Genomic DNA, 16,846 nt, shown 5'->3' with positions numbered 1-16,846 from the left:
ATGAACAGTGATCGAGTTGAATTCTTCTCGAAGTCTTTTCGTAAAAGAGTTCATCCTGGAGACAATTTTTTTCTCCGGATTAAATCGAATCAAACCATGGACACTGCACGACGCGGAGGTGTTGGATTTTGAAAACAGATATTGAGCCGTGGCAGTCATCGAGGTACCTTCACATCGAATATTTTCGGTTTTAGATCGGACATTCTTTATTTAATCATTCTATAATATCCTATAAAATCCCATATAACCCTATAATTTCTTATGACATCCTATAATATCAATATATTTAGATGCAACCAATTTGATTGAACCATTTCTTAAATGGTCGATTAGCAAGTTTTGTCAAACCTTTTGCAACTTATTTGCCATTAAGACCCATTGAAGTCTGTTAAATGCTGTGACGATCTTGGCGAGGAATATGGCGCCCAAAATGGATGTTGAATTTTTGAGCCAACCAAGCAGGTTTTGCCTAATTTCGATTCAATAAAAAGAAGTCAAATTGCCACGCACGTTGAGTTGGTAAATAATGTCGAGATGAATGTGTTGAATTATTCATTCTAGGTCTTCTCCTGGACTAGCATGCTTGTTTACGGCTGAATAGTGATAGACGAAAATTGAAATTCATGGTCCTATTTATAATTAGGTGTTTGAAACCGTCACTGCAGAACGTACGGTCTATGTATTAACAGAAATGCAGAATATAATAATACCCCAACCAAGCGCTCTAATCCAGCCCCGACTTGTTAAATGAAACAGGTCTTTGGAACACCAAGACTAGCCCAAGGTATAAAGATAATGAAAAAGAAGTATTTAATCCTTACTTTGCAATTGGATAATTCATGTATTTAGTGCGGATGATTTGAGATCCAAAAGGGAAATTGATGCAATTGAAAATATTGGCACTCTCAGTACAGATTTGGATTGTGTTGTGCGGAGTATAGCATACATCTAACGCCAATCCTGGTCTTTTTGACTTCTGGTATTGGTAATAATCGTGGAATTTGATAACATTTCAACGACCGACTCTGCCGAAAGAAGCAGGTCATCTGCGTGTTAGACATATATTATAAGGGACGATTAGGGTTGATGATGGGGCCTTTGTGCACCTCATGGTGCTTTTGGCCCTAACAGGTCAGAATTCAAACATGTAAACATGAAAGCGAATTAGCCACATTGGATCCATCCAAGCGCATCCTATGAGATACACGAAGTGAAGGTAAGCAAATGTTTCCTTGAAGCCACAACGGAAAGATGAGCCTCCCACACTTCTGTGCATGTTACTGATATACTGTAGACATTGGCCCAAAAGACACTTAGGCTGTATACTCGTACACAACTATAAGCGTTCAAATTACTTGGGTCAGTGAAGTCAAGAGACGAATAATTTCAACTCATGTGAAGCTTTCTCTTTGAAGAGTGACTTAAGTTTACGGGAAGCAATTTCAGCGATATACTAGCTCGCTTGTGTTTGAAAAGCCTTTGAACAATAGTGACACTCACTTGGGGCTCACTAAAGTAATTATCTAGAGGACGTCACTTTGAAGCACGATGTTTAACACACATTAACGGCCTTTGAAACGGGGACACCTACCATGAACCATCTCTTAGATAACGTTTGTGAGAAAACGTTCGGAGTAATATGCTATGACGTTTGAATGTCTTGATTTGTGGTTCCTCGTCGAAACGCTGAATACCCAATTATCACAACGTTCTGCACTGTTTTTTTGGATGATTGTACTGAATGAAATAATGAACTAGACGGTGTAAAATAATATTTAGGGCTGCTTTTGTTGCCGTCTGAAAATGTATTTTGCCACTCAAAGATTTGCTTGTTCATATTAACTCTAAAGTGTACCTGAAAAAGGGGTTATTGAACAACCTCGAGCCATATCAGAAATGATCCAGAGCCACTATGCTTTCAGAGTACGTGCGTTGGATTTTCAGTTTCAAAAAGTCATTTCCATTGTACAATTATTATTTCAGTTCACGTCCAAGACAGCTTCTTCTGAGGTGTTTTTGCTTCCTTTTTTGTAGAACTTAGGAGGAACATGAAATGGGCACAATAGTGTTTTTTCATGCCATATAAAAGAGCAATAATTTAGTCGTTTCGGAAGGTTGTCAATCGTCCATAACGCAGCCTCAAGTCTGGTTTTTTTTTTTTTTTGGTTTGGTTTTTCACGGGCTTTTCTAACCGCTACAGGGAATGTAATCCCCAGTACTATTAAAATGAATGATTATAATTCGTCTATTTATTACCTTTCAATTTGGCAACAGTAAAGTAAAAAAAATAGCCAAATCACCATTTGGGAGGGCGTTAGTCGTTCCTCAATAAAAGAAACTCCCATTCTTGGCCATGTTCGTTTGGCTAAGCCAAAGGAAATGCGTAATAGGAAAGTCATTTATTTTCCAAATTTGAACTACTTCAACAATATCAATCTTATGGGGATAACATGCCCTATACCTTTTTGAAAATAGAAACTTGTGAGGCGAAAGGAATATTTGAAAAGTCAAAATAGATATACTCAGGGAGGGGATTTCGAATCTGGACAAAGTTAAAGTGTCATAAATGAGGTAGTTACATTGCAAAATCAATTTTCCTTTTTTGAAAGATCGAATGAATGAAAACTGATTCGTTGACTTTTATTTTTTTTTCGCTGTTATTTGAAATTCTTGAAAAAGGTATCAAAAGTGATAGTCGATAGTCTTTTGGCAGTCTTTGATTAAACATTTTAAGAATATTCCAAATATTTAGCGTGTCTTAAAATACCTACCGAGTATTAGCATTCATGTGGTGCCTTCTTCTGGAGTATGTGTTATTTATATATTTCATATTTAAAACTGAGATCTTTTCCTTGGCTCAACTAATGATTGTTGAACATTTTCAACCATCAAACAAAAAGTCATTATGAAAAATCAGTCTTAGAAATTCAAGTTTAGAAAAACAAGTTTAAGAACCTACCCTGTTAGAACCCTGTGCCTAAAGTCATGGATGGATTTGGGGAGAGTTGAGAAATGTGGTGCAACATACTCAAGACCAAGGAAGACGTCACTCTGGGATGAGTTTTTTAGTTTAACAGAATTTGAATGAAAAGATGTGAACAATTAAGCAGTGGAAATATAACAAGATTTGAAACCACGCACCCATTGGTATTTGTTGAAGGCGAGCACAATTTTCAACTTGGCAAAGCTTGGGCTTTGCCCCGATGTTTGCGCTCACTTGACATTTTCAGACATGTTTTCGGTGGCAATGCTATTGAAAGGTTACCACTCTCCTTCGGCTAAAATTAGACCATTTTTAATCCGGCATTAGGCTATTCAAAAGCTCCTTTGAAGGAAAACATTGGGTTCAATGTCGAGCAAACTTGCTGGTAGAAACATTTTTATGGAACACCAAAAGTGGCTATTTATTCCAACCTCCTCTGCTTTGATGTTCAGAAAAATAATGATGAACATTGGCCATTTAACTGTCCACCAATTCAATGGTTGATAACAATATTTCTTAATCAAAAGTGCACAATGCGTGATATTTCAACTTGGAATTCATTTTCAGTAACATATTCAGTGGCAGAATATCAAGCACACTGGCATATTAAGTTTTATTTCAAACGAGTGGTTTCTGTGTTTCTAGGCAAATTCTGAAACAATGCAAACCTGATTCAAACAAAATAATGAACAATTTGAATTGAGTCAAACAAATCCATAAGCATCCAGGTATCTAATTGTAGTTCTGAATCTGGTCAATTCAAAACTGAGTAAATGTATAGTAGAGCAAGATCAACAACAAAGACACCTTTGGCGGGTTTTTTTCGTAACACATGTTCGTGCTATTGTTTTTTTTTTCATTTCAAGGCTCCCAATATGTTTCTTATTCTGAATCCTGAGTGAAAAACTTGCCCCAACAAATGATTTTTCCATCTTGCGGGCACCAAATGCTTGACATGAGAAATATCCGTTGCTAGGGTTATCTGACGGATAGACTTGAAGCCTAATTTGGCTGAAAATGTTCCTGTTTGACCATACGTTAAAGCAAGCAAAAGCATATAGTTATATTCTAGTTATCATTTGCCCACAGGCTTCCAACATTCGGCTGTGGGATAGTTATATTTTACATGTTATAATTGTCTCATTACCTAAACATGAGCATTATAGCATCTTCATGAAGGTCGAAAATAACTCTTGGGTCAATGTTCGTATGGCAAGGAAACGAGTTTGGGTCCAGACAAGAAGGATTACTTGATGACCAGTTTGATGCCAAAATTGCCGCCCCAGACGCAAACATTCTCTCAAACGAGATTGAAGAGTAGGCAAGGATGACTAAATTAATTGTTCGCAGGCATTGATTGCACCTCGAGAATATCAGATGAGTAACATCAGCATCCTTTTCGTCCCAGCAAAAAAATAGTCCGTACTAGCGACTAAATACATGCATGCCCTAAGTCTCTTGGCCTATTGCCTCCCCGGTATCGTTCTTGATCGTGTACGCATACAGATCGTATTTGCTCTTTTCGCTGAATTTGAATTGGATCAAAACAATGATGTAGGTGATTAAAAGGCCCATAAGAGATAGTGTGGATTCGCGGGTGAGAGCGAATGCGAAAATGGGACGGAGAATGCAATTGTCCTTCAATCTTTCCACAAGTATGAATGCCCGCCAATGTGAGCCGTTGTCCAGAAACAGATCCGGTCGAATGATGTACAACGATTCGAGTTTGGATTGCAGGATCTTCACGCGGTTCGATAGGGTTTGTCCGGCATCAACCAGGTCTGCAATTCGGATTAGAGCCAGTAAACCCAGAACGAAGTGGTAGAGACCGAAGAGGAACGAGATCAACTTGAACGACTCTCCCAAGAAGGCCATGACCATGAGCAAGCTGAAGAACGAGCCCACCACCAAGGTCAGAATGGACACGAAGTACTCGAGAAAGATGAGCGGTCCCAGGGCCAAGTTCATTTCCTCGAGGGTGTCGCACAAAAACAAGCCGTTGTGGATGATGGTCTCCAGTGGGAAGGCGGGTGACAACGCCGGCATGTTCATGGTGTAGATGCTGATTTTCGAGATTTTCCGGTTAACTCCTTCGTGATCATCGTGATCATCGCGATCATCGCTAGTGGAGTTGTTCTGGCTCCTTTGTAGGCTCCCGGAGGAAGGGTCGTTATAAAACTGAGGAGGAGGAGGAGGCTGAAGACAACTGTCCACGTGGTCTGCTTGAGAGATGGTGATATTTGAAATGATGTCAATTTTTTGCTTGACAATAAATCGGGCCGAGCCTGAAATGAAAGCCAATGTAGAACAAAATTAGTGGTGTCTGAGAAGCCTCAGATGACGAGTCAGCCTTACCCGAAATAATGGGAAAGAACATCTCAAAGAGGAACAAAGTCAAGAGCACCATACCCACGACCATTTGGAACTGGGGCACATCGTGTGGATAGAGACGATAGATGCAAAACGAAGCGATCAAAGCGGACAGGAAGGCCAGTCCAAATTTCAAAAGAATGTGTCGGATGTTCAAACTGGTCATGGACGTCAAGGGTCCTGATGAAGATGAGGAGATTGACATTTAGAATTGGGATACAATGCAAAAAATCAGAGAAAGAGCCTCCAAGATTACCTGTCCTTAGACTGCGAGAGTACAAGGTGCACATTTTGGCACTCAACGAGTTGTACTTTTCGCCGAATCCGATGTAGTTCCAGAGGGCACCGAAAAGACCAATTAGGTTGGGAATGAAAAGCAGGAGGGCACACACCAAATGAGTAACGGTCATCCCCAAGTCCAAGAAGTTGTCGAACATGACCACGAATTTCCGTCCATCCATTTCCAGGATGACCAGGACCATGGCCATGAGTAAAACCGTGATTATGTTGCGCACAAAGCAGAAGAGCCAAACTCGCGGATTGGACCTCAATCCGCCATCCTTAGCGTCTACCTCGAAAGGGAACCCGCCAAGGATTTTAAACACGTTCAGGACAGTACTCATGTTCACTTCATCAACAGGGAGGAATAATGACTTTCGTTTCAGTTGACAAAAGCGAGAACTCATGACAGTCTCAATGGAACGAAGGCTCCTCTTCAATTGAGAACGGTGTCTGGGAACGAACCATATCATTCCCGATGTGCGTGTAGGTGTCAAGTACAGACAGAACACTGACATAAATGTAGAAAGAAACTAGCAGTTCCAGAGTAAACTTGAGTTCCGAACTTATTGGAAACGATCATTTTGAGCCAATTAGATCCAGATATTCATCCGAATTGCTGCAATGGTTTGCCGAGCCAAGCATTGGGATTTGGAATCCTCTTTCTATATATGATGTGAAAATGGATCACCCAACCCGGTTTGTGGTGGGTCTTTCCGCATTTACAGTATGAAGCAATTAAATGTCTTACTACGCATGGACGCATAATTAGGTGGTGCACGGCATTAGCTTCAAATTACGCTTCGAGGTTTACAATACACTCTTGTCATTCATAAATGGTATGATGCTTCTATGAAAGTTACAAAAATATGCAATGTTTGATGTGTCAAGGATGAGCTGTGTTTTCCCAGTTCCTACCAAACTTGTACACAACGTCCCAATTACCTTTATTTATGTTCAAGTATAAACCTCGTGGAAGAGAGTGAATGTATTAAATTTCCCTTCAAATGGTTCGGTCGCCACAACTACGTACATATTTCACAGTACATAAAAAGGTACCGAATGAATGATTTAGCCTAGCCCACTTCTGGTAATCAATTAACACAAGAGGGCTAGCCCAAGAAGAACGCAATGCATTTTCGCATATTCCAAATTGCTCGTTCTCGACCCAAGCATCCTCATCCATATTCCAGTGGTTCATGGTTCAACCAAAAGCAAAACGTAACACATTTGGGTTGTCCCCAGAGTGGAAAACGTTGCTAGTCCTAATCATACAAGGACTCAAACTTTGAACTAGTTTTCCGGCAATAAGTAAATATTTTAACAACTCAACAAAACCTTGCCAATTTTCGAACAGAGTAACAAATAAGCATACTACTCGAACTAGTCCATTCCTGTTTGGGGGCTCGCTGAGAACAGTCGCATTTTAGTTTGCTGCTGTTCTCAGAGGAATTTCGAACCAAGGTGTGACCTTCTCTGTTGCTCCTTGGTTGCTGTGCACGTGTAGTGCTCGTGGTGTTTGTGTGTGGGTGAATGAATGGGAATTGCCATTCATTCACTCAACTAGGTTTGGTTTTTCACGGCACTTTGGTAGGAGGTAATAACGTTAAAACCTAATAATTTTAAGCTTTAGCAGCTTCTCTCTGATTTTAGTGTTGTATTTCTAGTTCCAAATCGTTATGTGTAGTTCTTTAGTTTGATTATTTGGCCCTTGACAATTAGAATTTATTGTTCATTAGTGTATTGATTTTATTTTCTGTTACAGGGTGGATCAAGTTATTTAGTTAAGTATGTGTGGGCTCACAGTCAAGCAGATGTTCTTCCCTTTCAAACTGTGAAGCATCCAACAAAAGTCATGGTTTGGGGAGTCATGAGCTACCGCGGCCTATCTGAATTACATATGATTCCCAAAAACAAATGGTAACGTCAGATTATTATGTTGGCAACATCCTTGAGGAATGTCTACTTCCTGCTCTGAACCGTTCCCAAGAGAAAGGAAGGGGGAAGGGTACATGGCCAGGCAACTCCCCTGACTTATCTCCAATTGAAAATCTCTGGTCTATTCTTCAAGAGGAGCTCAATTCCATGGGCATTACCACAACTGAGGAGGCCTTGATCAAAAAATTGAAAAGGTCATGGGCCAATATTAACCCCGAAATTCTAAACAATTTGATATGTTGTATGCCTGAACGCATCAGAAAGTATATCAAACTCAAGGGGGGTACATTGGTAAATGAAATAAATCTGGAAATCCTCCTACAGTCGAACAAACAGGCATTGTATAAGGGGGCAAATAACTTGATCCACCCTGTAGATCAGATCAGTTTGTTGAGATTGTATTTGTGCTGTTTTCCTAGTTTACATATGTTCTTGATTCCTTGTTTTTCTCTGCCAAACATTCTTAAACCCAACCATCCCCATTAACTCATCTTTGCCTTCAGTAGAACGTAGCTTTGTTGAAAAGGGATTTTTACGGTTGTAGAGTAAGTCAAAATCTGTGAACTTGGCCATCAAAAGAGAGCCCGTAAAGGGCTAAATTGAACGTGCATTGTCTATTTCTAAAAAAGACAGCACAAAAAATAAGATCTAGAAAACTAGCCGTTGAGAAAGAGAGATTTCATTCATCTCCATAAAGAAACCTGGTTTCGATAAAACTAACCATAGTTGGGTTCAACTTAGTTCGTTGTGATAGATACGCCCCTGATAATCCATATTACATGGGGTATGCCTATAAGCACATTAGTCATGTACAAATGTCGAATGGAGAAGTAGAGGCTTAATTTTCATCTTCAAGTTCTTGATCTGCCTATTGTAACAATGTATAGACCCCCTTCTGTTCAGTAAGCTTTTTTATGTCAGCTTCCAATACTGGAAATGAGTTGGATCAGTGTCGAAAGTTTCTTGTAGGAATTTAATTTCGGCTAGCGTTAGATGGGAGGCTAGTCCGATGGTATATCCCATTTGAAAATTCAACGCAAACTCTAAACACTGTTAATGAGCCACTGAGGAGAGAGCTGTAGCAATGTAGAGCTATGGCTAGCATGCTTAGAGATCAATTTCACTAGACCATTGAGTTTAAAAGCAACAATCCTGTTCTAATGACGAGTCTGGAGATTGATGTTCAGTCAAAATTGAGCATTTGATGATCTAAGCTAACGACAGACTTGAAAATCATGATGAGATCCCACTGGTTCTTGCTCCTGTTTCTCGTACTTGATGCGTTCATCTTGGATCGGGGCAAGTTTCCATCATCACTAAAATAGCTGAAGTTTCCATTTTTAAAGGGGGAGATAATCCATAAACGTATTTCTCACTTTGAATATTAAAGTGTAGAGATCATGAAGTCCAAACTTGTTGAATTCTTGAGGTCAATGAAGTCTTCCTCTAGCCAGTACGGGTCCGAGCACATTTTAGCACGGTTACCAAAATCATTAACCAGTCATTGAGGGACTGAAAGGCATGATCAGTTGATGTTGTCTATCTTGGATAAATATGATAATAATGGCTTGGTTAAATAGACTCATAACATGGGATCAAGCCAGGTTCTCAATTGGATAAGAAGCTTCATTCATGATAGGGAAGCAAATTGTTAAGATAGGGATCCCTTATTGACATGCATGATGTCAATCAGGTTCCCCAAGCTCCATCTAGCCCCCTTTTTATATAATTCGTTGCGCTCGCTACAGCTAGTATTACTGCCAGTCTCTCTTCTTATGCTGACGATACAAAGTTAGTTTCTGGTAGGAATGGCCAAGATTCCACTAGCCTTGCAAAGGACCTAGAAATAATCTGTTTCTTGGGTTACAAAGTAATATGGCCCTGAACGGAATGAAATCCGCTCATGACCTTCGGTCAACTCCTTAAATACTACACTCATAGATAATGGAGGTAAGATATTGAGCAGGTCTCATCTATGAAGATTTAAGTGTAGTCCTCAAAATAATGGAAAGTTCGATGAGCATATCATAATTGTAAAGCTTTTCAATGTGTGGTTGGATATACGCACGTTTAAGTCCGGAGACAGCATCACGATGCTAATCTGTACAAGTCAATTGCTCAACCACATCTTGAATATGCTTCACCCATTTGGCCTCAATGAGTTCACAGCTTTGCAAAAGGTCGAACAAGTCAAAGATGTTTCACTAGAACATCACAGGAATGAGAGAGCTCTCGTATGGGAGAAACTAAAAAATTGGGACTGTACAGGGCAATCTGCAAAACGTAAAGTGATTAATTACCTAATTTGAAATGAAGTTTTTTTAATTTCCCGCTAAAAATTTTCTTGCGGGGGATGTATCAAAGAACAACAATTTTTGTTTTTGGTTCAACTTTGTAACTTGAAACGCCGCCGAGAGGAAGCCTTGCGGCAGCGGGTCTCGGATTTGCTTGACGCGCAAGTCAATCTCAAAACGATCGTGGACATTGTGGGCTTCCGAGAACCTCGTGTACAAAATAAAGCGGATGAAAAAGAATGGAGAGTTTGCAAGGAAAAGGGAGTGGGGACACAACAAGAAGAGTCCGACGATTCCTGATGAACGTGGCCTCCGCGATCGCCGCCGATGCAACAGCAGATCTCTGAGATCGCCAAGGAGCTCGCCGTGAGCCCCGTCACGTACAGGTCCATTGGGGATCTTGGTGCACGCTCCATGTCAAAAGAAGACGTCAAGCTGACTGGGGCTCCAAGGACAAAGGGGAGAAGGGGACCAAGATCCTGAACTGGCTGAAGAGAAAGATCCACAGTTCGAATCTTTCCGACAAAGAACTGGACGTGGATCAAACCAGAAACAGCCAGAACGACCGCTCCTGGCCTACTGTGTTGACGAGGTCCCTCATCAATGCCACGAAGTACCGCCTCGGCCATGATGCTCGGCGTGTCGTCGACGGGAAGATGCCCCCTTACTGGTTCCCGAAGGCCTCAGGTGAGGACCAAGGAGTACCTGGACGTCCTAATCAATGTTGTCAAGCCTGGCTCGATGCCAACTATCCAGACACTCCTATGTGTGGCAGCAGGACTCGGCGCGGGCCACAAGTCCAAGTGACCCAGAGTGGTGCAAGGCCAATTTCCAGCTTTCTGGCCCGGACGATCTGCCGCCGTCCAGCCCGGACCTGAATCCGTTGGACTATGGCGTTTGGGGCGAAGTGGAGAGGCCTGCAGAACCCCTCACGGAGCGACGCTGAAGGCCTCCGTGGAGCGAGTGGCCAACATGTCTGAGGACTTCGTCAAGAAGACATGCAAGCCTTCAGGCCCAGGCTGGAGCCATGATCCGCGCAAGAGGTGCCATTTCGAAAAATAAGGCTGTGAAACATCTATGATTAAGTACAAAAAAATTCAAATAAATCCATAGCTTCCTTCTTCATGAACTGGATGAAGTTTGACACGCCACTTTACTTTTACGTTTTGCTGATGGCACGTTACAGTGTTCAGAGAAGACGAAAGGTATTAATATACTGTACGTCTTCAAAAGCATCCATGAGCTTTGTCCCCCCAGAGTTTAGGGTCAATTCTAGTGACCGTAGAGGCTTAATGTGCGTTTTGAGAGCACCTCAAGCCTCGAGAATCCAGGCTAGTTCGAACAATGAAGTCCAACTCTCTCTTCTCGGGCTCCTTCATTGTTTAATTTGCTTCCTCTAATATCCGTAAGGAATACGTAGGCCTTGTTGATCGGTAGCATCTGTCAAGTCAGACTTGGACAAATGTTTAGTATGCATTCCAGATCAACCTACATTCAAGGACTAGCTCGGTCTGCCAACTCAAATTCGTTGGTAAAACCAAATATCATATAAAGTTTGAAAGGTAATAAATAGACAATTATAACCTTCATTTTAATAGTACTGGAGATTACATTCCTGTAGCGGTTAGAAAAGCCCGTGAAAAACAAACAAAAAAAAAAAAAGAAATTGTTGAGACAAACGACCATGGTGAAGAAGCGATTAAGTGACCCAAACTAACAGGAACGTATATTTTGTCACTGGATTGGAACCGACTTTTTAGGAACCTGGGACAACATCTTTGACAGCTTTTGCGATTTGTCTGTAATCAACTTTTGCTCTTTCACTTTACCCTTTCTTTATTGAATGTTGTTCAAATATCGCTTCCATCAATGATTGATTCACTACTTGTCACTTTCTTCTTTATCAAACTCAAGGTGCCTCTTAGAAGCACACACGCTTAGTCTTGGTTGCCATGATCAAAATAACTCATCATTTCAATTTGGTAATAATTGCATTTGCAACAGGTACATGTGTCGCATTGTATTAATCCTTGTGGTATTAACTATATTATTTTCGATGTCGTCGTCGTTTTGGTGAATGGCAAGGAAGAATTAGTCCAATGGACTTACGAAATTTCCTCTGTCAATCTAACAGTTAACAATTCATACAAACAACGTTTTTTCCGCTTTAATTGCACTCAATAAAAGTCATACCCTTTGGTTTAAACCCATCATAGAAACAATTTGAATAAAATTTGCTGATTGGTAGCTTACGCAAGAAAATACTGGTTTTAAATCCTCTGAGCAAATTTTCAATATGCCAACCTTATGTGCTGTCACTGACGATAGGTTCATAATGGCGATTATTTTTGAGGCATATCTCCTTGACCTTTTCATCACTTTGTCCCATGATTCCTTCGGCCAGTCTGGCTTGAGAATTTCATCTCAGTCAAAGTAGAATTAAATAGATGCAATGAAGGAGTCAAATGGTGAAGCGGATATGTCATGAAAATATCAGCTTCTGCGTGTAAGACAAAAAATTCACCTCAATAATTCCACCCTGTTTAAGGTTACAAGCCTGAATGCAACGTCGCATTTGTGACGATTATATTGTATGTAAATTTCCAATTGCTTTTGAGAAAATTGTTGTTGTTGAGAAATATGTTAGCTTCCAATGAGGCAACCAAATACCATTTGGCCTGAATTCTAAAACTTCTGTCATCCTGCAATTGCGTGTCAAAAGTGGCTAAAGTATATTGCGTCTCAGTTTTGACATAATTTATTTCTTAATTGATCTTCCTCTTCCGAGCCTTTATGAGCTTCTGTCTTCGTCAACATTACACAATATATGCATCTAGTTTCCCGGAAATGGTTCAGCAGCCGGGGGGGTCAATATCCTGCTATGGAACCAGACTTTCGTTGATCTGCATACACGGTAAGGATGGCCTCATTCCGAGCCACACCCACCACATTGCCCAAGTAACTTTCAGGCCCTACCTCCGACATTTCGTGGCCACTTGTTTTGAGATAGTCAACGACACTCTGAAAATAATCGTTTAATTAATCACACTCTGGGTAGTTTTAAATATCTGGTTGATTTCACTAACCGAGTGAAGATTCGGTTCAAACGCAACTCTCATGGGAATCAACTGATGGTGGAGGCGTGGCTGATTGATGGCGTCCTTGATGTTCCTCCCGAACCATTCGTTTTGCAAAATCGACTTTAACAAAAGAAGTCACCATAAATCCATCTGGAGTAAACAACTGAACCAAATGAGTACCTACAAAGGCGGTGGCGGTGATAATTTTTGGCCCCCCGGCAGCGCCAATGACCAGTCGAACATTGTTGGATGAATCCAAAATAATGGTCGGAACCATGGAGGAGACGGGCCTCGAGCCGGGTTGAATAAAGTTGGCCTCGGACGGGGCCAATCCAGCCCCATTGGCCACTCCAGGGATGGAGAAATCGTCCATCTCATTGTTCATGATCATTCCGGTGCTTTCTGACAAAATCCCTAAAAGACAGCGACCAACAACCTTGTCATTCATCTCGCTCCAACGCTATCAACCGCCCGACTGAATTGAAGAGCTGCCACATTCACCACGCCTTCCTTACCGCAGCCAAAGGCCCAGTTAACGGTACTGGTAACACTGACTGCATCCCCATTGGATGCCAAGATGGATAAGTGGCTTGTACCATGATCCTCGGTTCCCGTGCTTTGGTCGATTCCATAGTAAAACGGGTCGGGGCTGGTCCAATCGTCTTGAATCTTGATTTTGGTCTCGCGTCCAAACTTCTCCGAGGCCAGATACTGCACCAACTGCGATCACAAAAATTCATTTGTGAAGCTCTTGTTTTAAGAATTTGGTACTTTCTCTCTGCCACTCCTACCGCCTGAATTTGAGTGCTATGTTTCGGCGAGTTCCAATCAGCCATAAAGGTTCTTTGGGCGAAGGCAAACTTGAGCGTTTCCACAAACTTTTGGTAGGATTTTACGGATGATGCTTCCTCTTGCGTCATGTTCAAGTGGTCAAGAGTGCCCAGGATGCCCATTAAGATGGCACCGGAAGCTGGAGGAGGACTGGAAAACACTGACAGGTTCCCCCGCTCCAGATGGATTTTCGTCGGCTCCTCCCATTTGACCCTGGAAATATCCCAATAAAATCACCCAAGTATCACCGTTGAATTGACCGAGCAACGTGAAATCCAACCCACTTGTAGTTAATCAAATCATCCAATTCCAAGATGCCTCCCAATTTCTTGAGATCGCCGACTAGTTTTCGTCCAGTGTCTCCACCATACAACTCTTTGGCGCCTTTCTCAGCGAATTTCCTTAAACTTGAGCCCAGTAAGGGTCTCCGGTACTTCTCGCCCGCTTGATAAAGTTAGCCAGTCTTAGGGTTGGTGAACGTCCGGCTGAAACGATCAGATTCTGTGGGCTGGCTAGTGAGCATTTGCGGGGAGTATGTGAGTTGCGAGTTCTTACCGTAATGCTTCATTTGATCGCAGATAATCTTGGACATAGTCCTTTTTAAAATAGTGGCTCAATGTCTCGGAGAGTGGGACCCCTTGCTCACAGAGCTGAATACTCGGCTCAATCAATGAAGCCCACGTGATATCAGGATTACCAAATCGCTTCTTAGCTTCCTCATAGCCGAGTAGTTCGCCAGGCACTGCCACGGCCAAGGCCCCTTTCCGCGCTGCATAGCTATCGTTGACGAACATGGTTTCGAATGCGTTTTGAGGCGCGGTTTCTCTAGCCATAAGGCTGTAGACTTTGTTCTCGCTCTTGATGAAGATGGTCATGATGAAACCTCCACCCAATCCCATACTGGCCGGGTGGACGACGCCGTCGCAAAAAAGAGCGGCAATGGCCGCATCCACGGCGGTTCCGTTGCGCTTCAAGACATCCCTAAATCGACCCAAAAGATGCATTAGCTGACTTAGCCATGTATCACACGAATTGATATGAAGCGACCTCACTTTTGTGTGCATTTCCTAAACTTGAGCCTCTCTAGCTGTTGATTTAATGCATTACAATTAAAAGAAGGAATAATTAATTCTTTCGTGCTAAAGTAGTGAATGGCCATGTTGCGTGCGAAAGAAAGTAGGACGCACTCGCAGCAGGCAAATAAGGGCTCGTATTAAATGTACACGTGGTCGCCAGAGCTCTGATACTTTGGGCTAATTTTAGTAGTTGTTGAAGAATCATCACCAAAGATGACCGATCTATAATTGGCAGTGTCAGAAAAAATGTTCTATGGGAACCAATTAGCCATGTAAAGTATGTGATAAGGTTTTTGTATTCCTCTTTTTTTTACTCATTATCTAAAATATAAATCATATTTTTAGTCCCTCTTCCCCATGTGAAATAAAGGAAATTCAAAGAAAAATCTTGTGTGGCACCTATAGATAATCAAGGCATAGATGCGCAAGGTTGAGTATACGTCATCAAACTCGACCGATCTGATTGGCTGCCAATTGTCAACGAACATGGGCTTTGTTTGGAAACCTTCCCGACTTCCATAAAAATTTACATTTATCCTTGAGTTTTGTCGCACAACTCACTCAATAGTTGTAAATTCAATTGGATCACTGTGCAGGTTGACTAAACTGTTTGTCTACATTCTTCCTCCACAAATTGTCCAAAATCAGAGTGCCGCACTACATTTTTCTTTGAATTTCCTTTATTTCACATGGGGAAGAGGGACTACAAATATGATTTGTATTTTAGATAATCAGTAAAAAAGAGGAATGGAAAAAACTCATCACATACTACTAGAGGACGTACAAAAAGGCGCCAGGTTTGTCTCTAACATTCGGGACACTAAGTCCTCATGTATCTAATATAGGTCAAATCTGTACTTTTTTCCCTTCGTTTGAGGCACACTGTCATCGCCATCATTTTGATCATGGTTGTGATAGAAACTCTTGCGCGATGATAATGAGCGACATGAAGGGACGTTATCAAAGCCAAAGAAAAAATTGCATTGCCTCAGTCTTGATACTAGATGGCTTGGCGTCAATGCGATATTGCGAAGGTTGCCAACCAATATCGCAGTTCGCACGCCCAATCTTTGGTTCATTGTAAATATCAATCATGCTGGAAATACACATAGGTTGAAGCGAACAATCCCGTGCTTCTTCTTTAAAAGGTAATCTGATGATAAAACATGAAGTCAATTCGGTTGACCAAATGACTGAAAATTGATTCAGGATGACATTTTAAAAGTGAAAGAAGCAATTTCAAAGCCAAAGAGTACACAACGAACGCGGAATCTTGTCCCATAGCCTAAACATTTCTTGAGTGGTCCGATAGTTAATTGAAGCCCCATCTTAAAGATAAAGAAACACTACTGACGTGAAAAGACCAACCAGGAACCAAAAAACATATAAATCGGCATATCGACCTTGTGAAACTGGATGCCGGTCTCTGATCTGCGCCGCTGTCTCGTGAACGAAAATGACCAAGAGTATATTCAAGCAATGAGCAATTTCCCTTCTCGAGTCTACTAATCGAGAATTTTCAATAGCAAATTTGAATCCGAAAACACTCGGATCTCTTACTTGGCAATTCCCGCACATAAAGGAGCGTCAATCCCAATAGCCGCATTCGAATAGATTCCGAGGGGATGGTCAGGATTCTCAAATCGGTAATGGCTCTTGTGCCAATGCAAGGGCCTATCTGTAATACAGCCGAGAAGATTCAGTTACGCAAATAACTTGAACGGCGTAGCAAATGAGCACCTGGAAGTTTTGAAGAAGCTTACATGTACAACATAGGCCACGTAGCTAGGTACATTTAGAAGAAAAATAAACATCTTATACGTTGTACATACCATCGTGATTGGATTGATAGAGGGTCAACTTTTCTGCAGAGAGCCATTCGGAGATAGACACTTCACGCACTATCAAGAACACGATCAAACCTAAGGTGGACAAGCCAAAGGCAATGGATAAACCCACAAATAATGATTTAGGACTCTTTGACAGCATGGTTAA

General features: G+C 41.5%; 2 protein-coding genes across 2 annotated transcripts; both read right to left on the bottom strand.

The window, feature by feature from the left end:
• Positions 1 to 4,473: 4,473 nt before the first annotated feature.
• LOC131893217 (uncharacterized) lies at positions 4,474 to 6,155 on the bottom strand (the record flags this gene model as incomplete). The annotated part of the gene is given in 3 exon segments (XM_059243192.1): positions 4,474 to 5,268; positions 5,339 to 5,533; positions 5,610 to 6,155. Coding segments are annotated over 3 exon segments (1,531 nt in total), but the record flags the coding sequence as incomplete, so codon positions are not given.
• A 6,422-nt stretch (positions 6,156 to 12,577) lies between these two features.
• LOC131892623 (scoloptoxin SSD14-like) lies at positions 12,578 to 16,846 on the bottom strand (the record flags this gene model as incomplete). The annotated part of the gene is given in 9 exon segments (XM_059242447.1): positions 12,578 to 12,885; positions 12,951 to 13,064; positions 13,129 to 13,358; positions 13,460 to 13,664; positions 13,736 to 13,988; positions 14,060 to 14,227; positions 14,331 to 14,756; positions 16,412 to 16,529; positions 16,684 to 16,846. Coding segments are annotated over 9 exon segments (1,824 nt in total). The 3' UTR covers positions 12,578 to 12,732.

Source organism: Tigriopus californicus, chromosome 2, assembly GCF_007210705.1.
Source record: "Tigriopus californicus strain San Diego chromosome 2, Tcal_SD_v2.1, whole genome shotgun sequence".
Lineage (NCBI taxonomy): Eukaryota > Metazoa > Arthropoda > Copepoda > Harpacticoida > Harpacticidae > Tigriopus > Tigriopus californicus.
The sequence above is the reverse complement of the archived record's forward strand: the minus strand, read 5'-3'. Positions and strand labels throughout refer to the sequence as shown.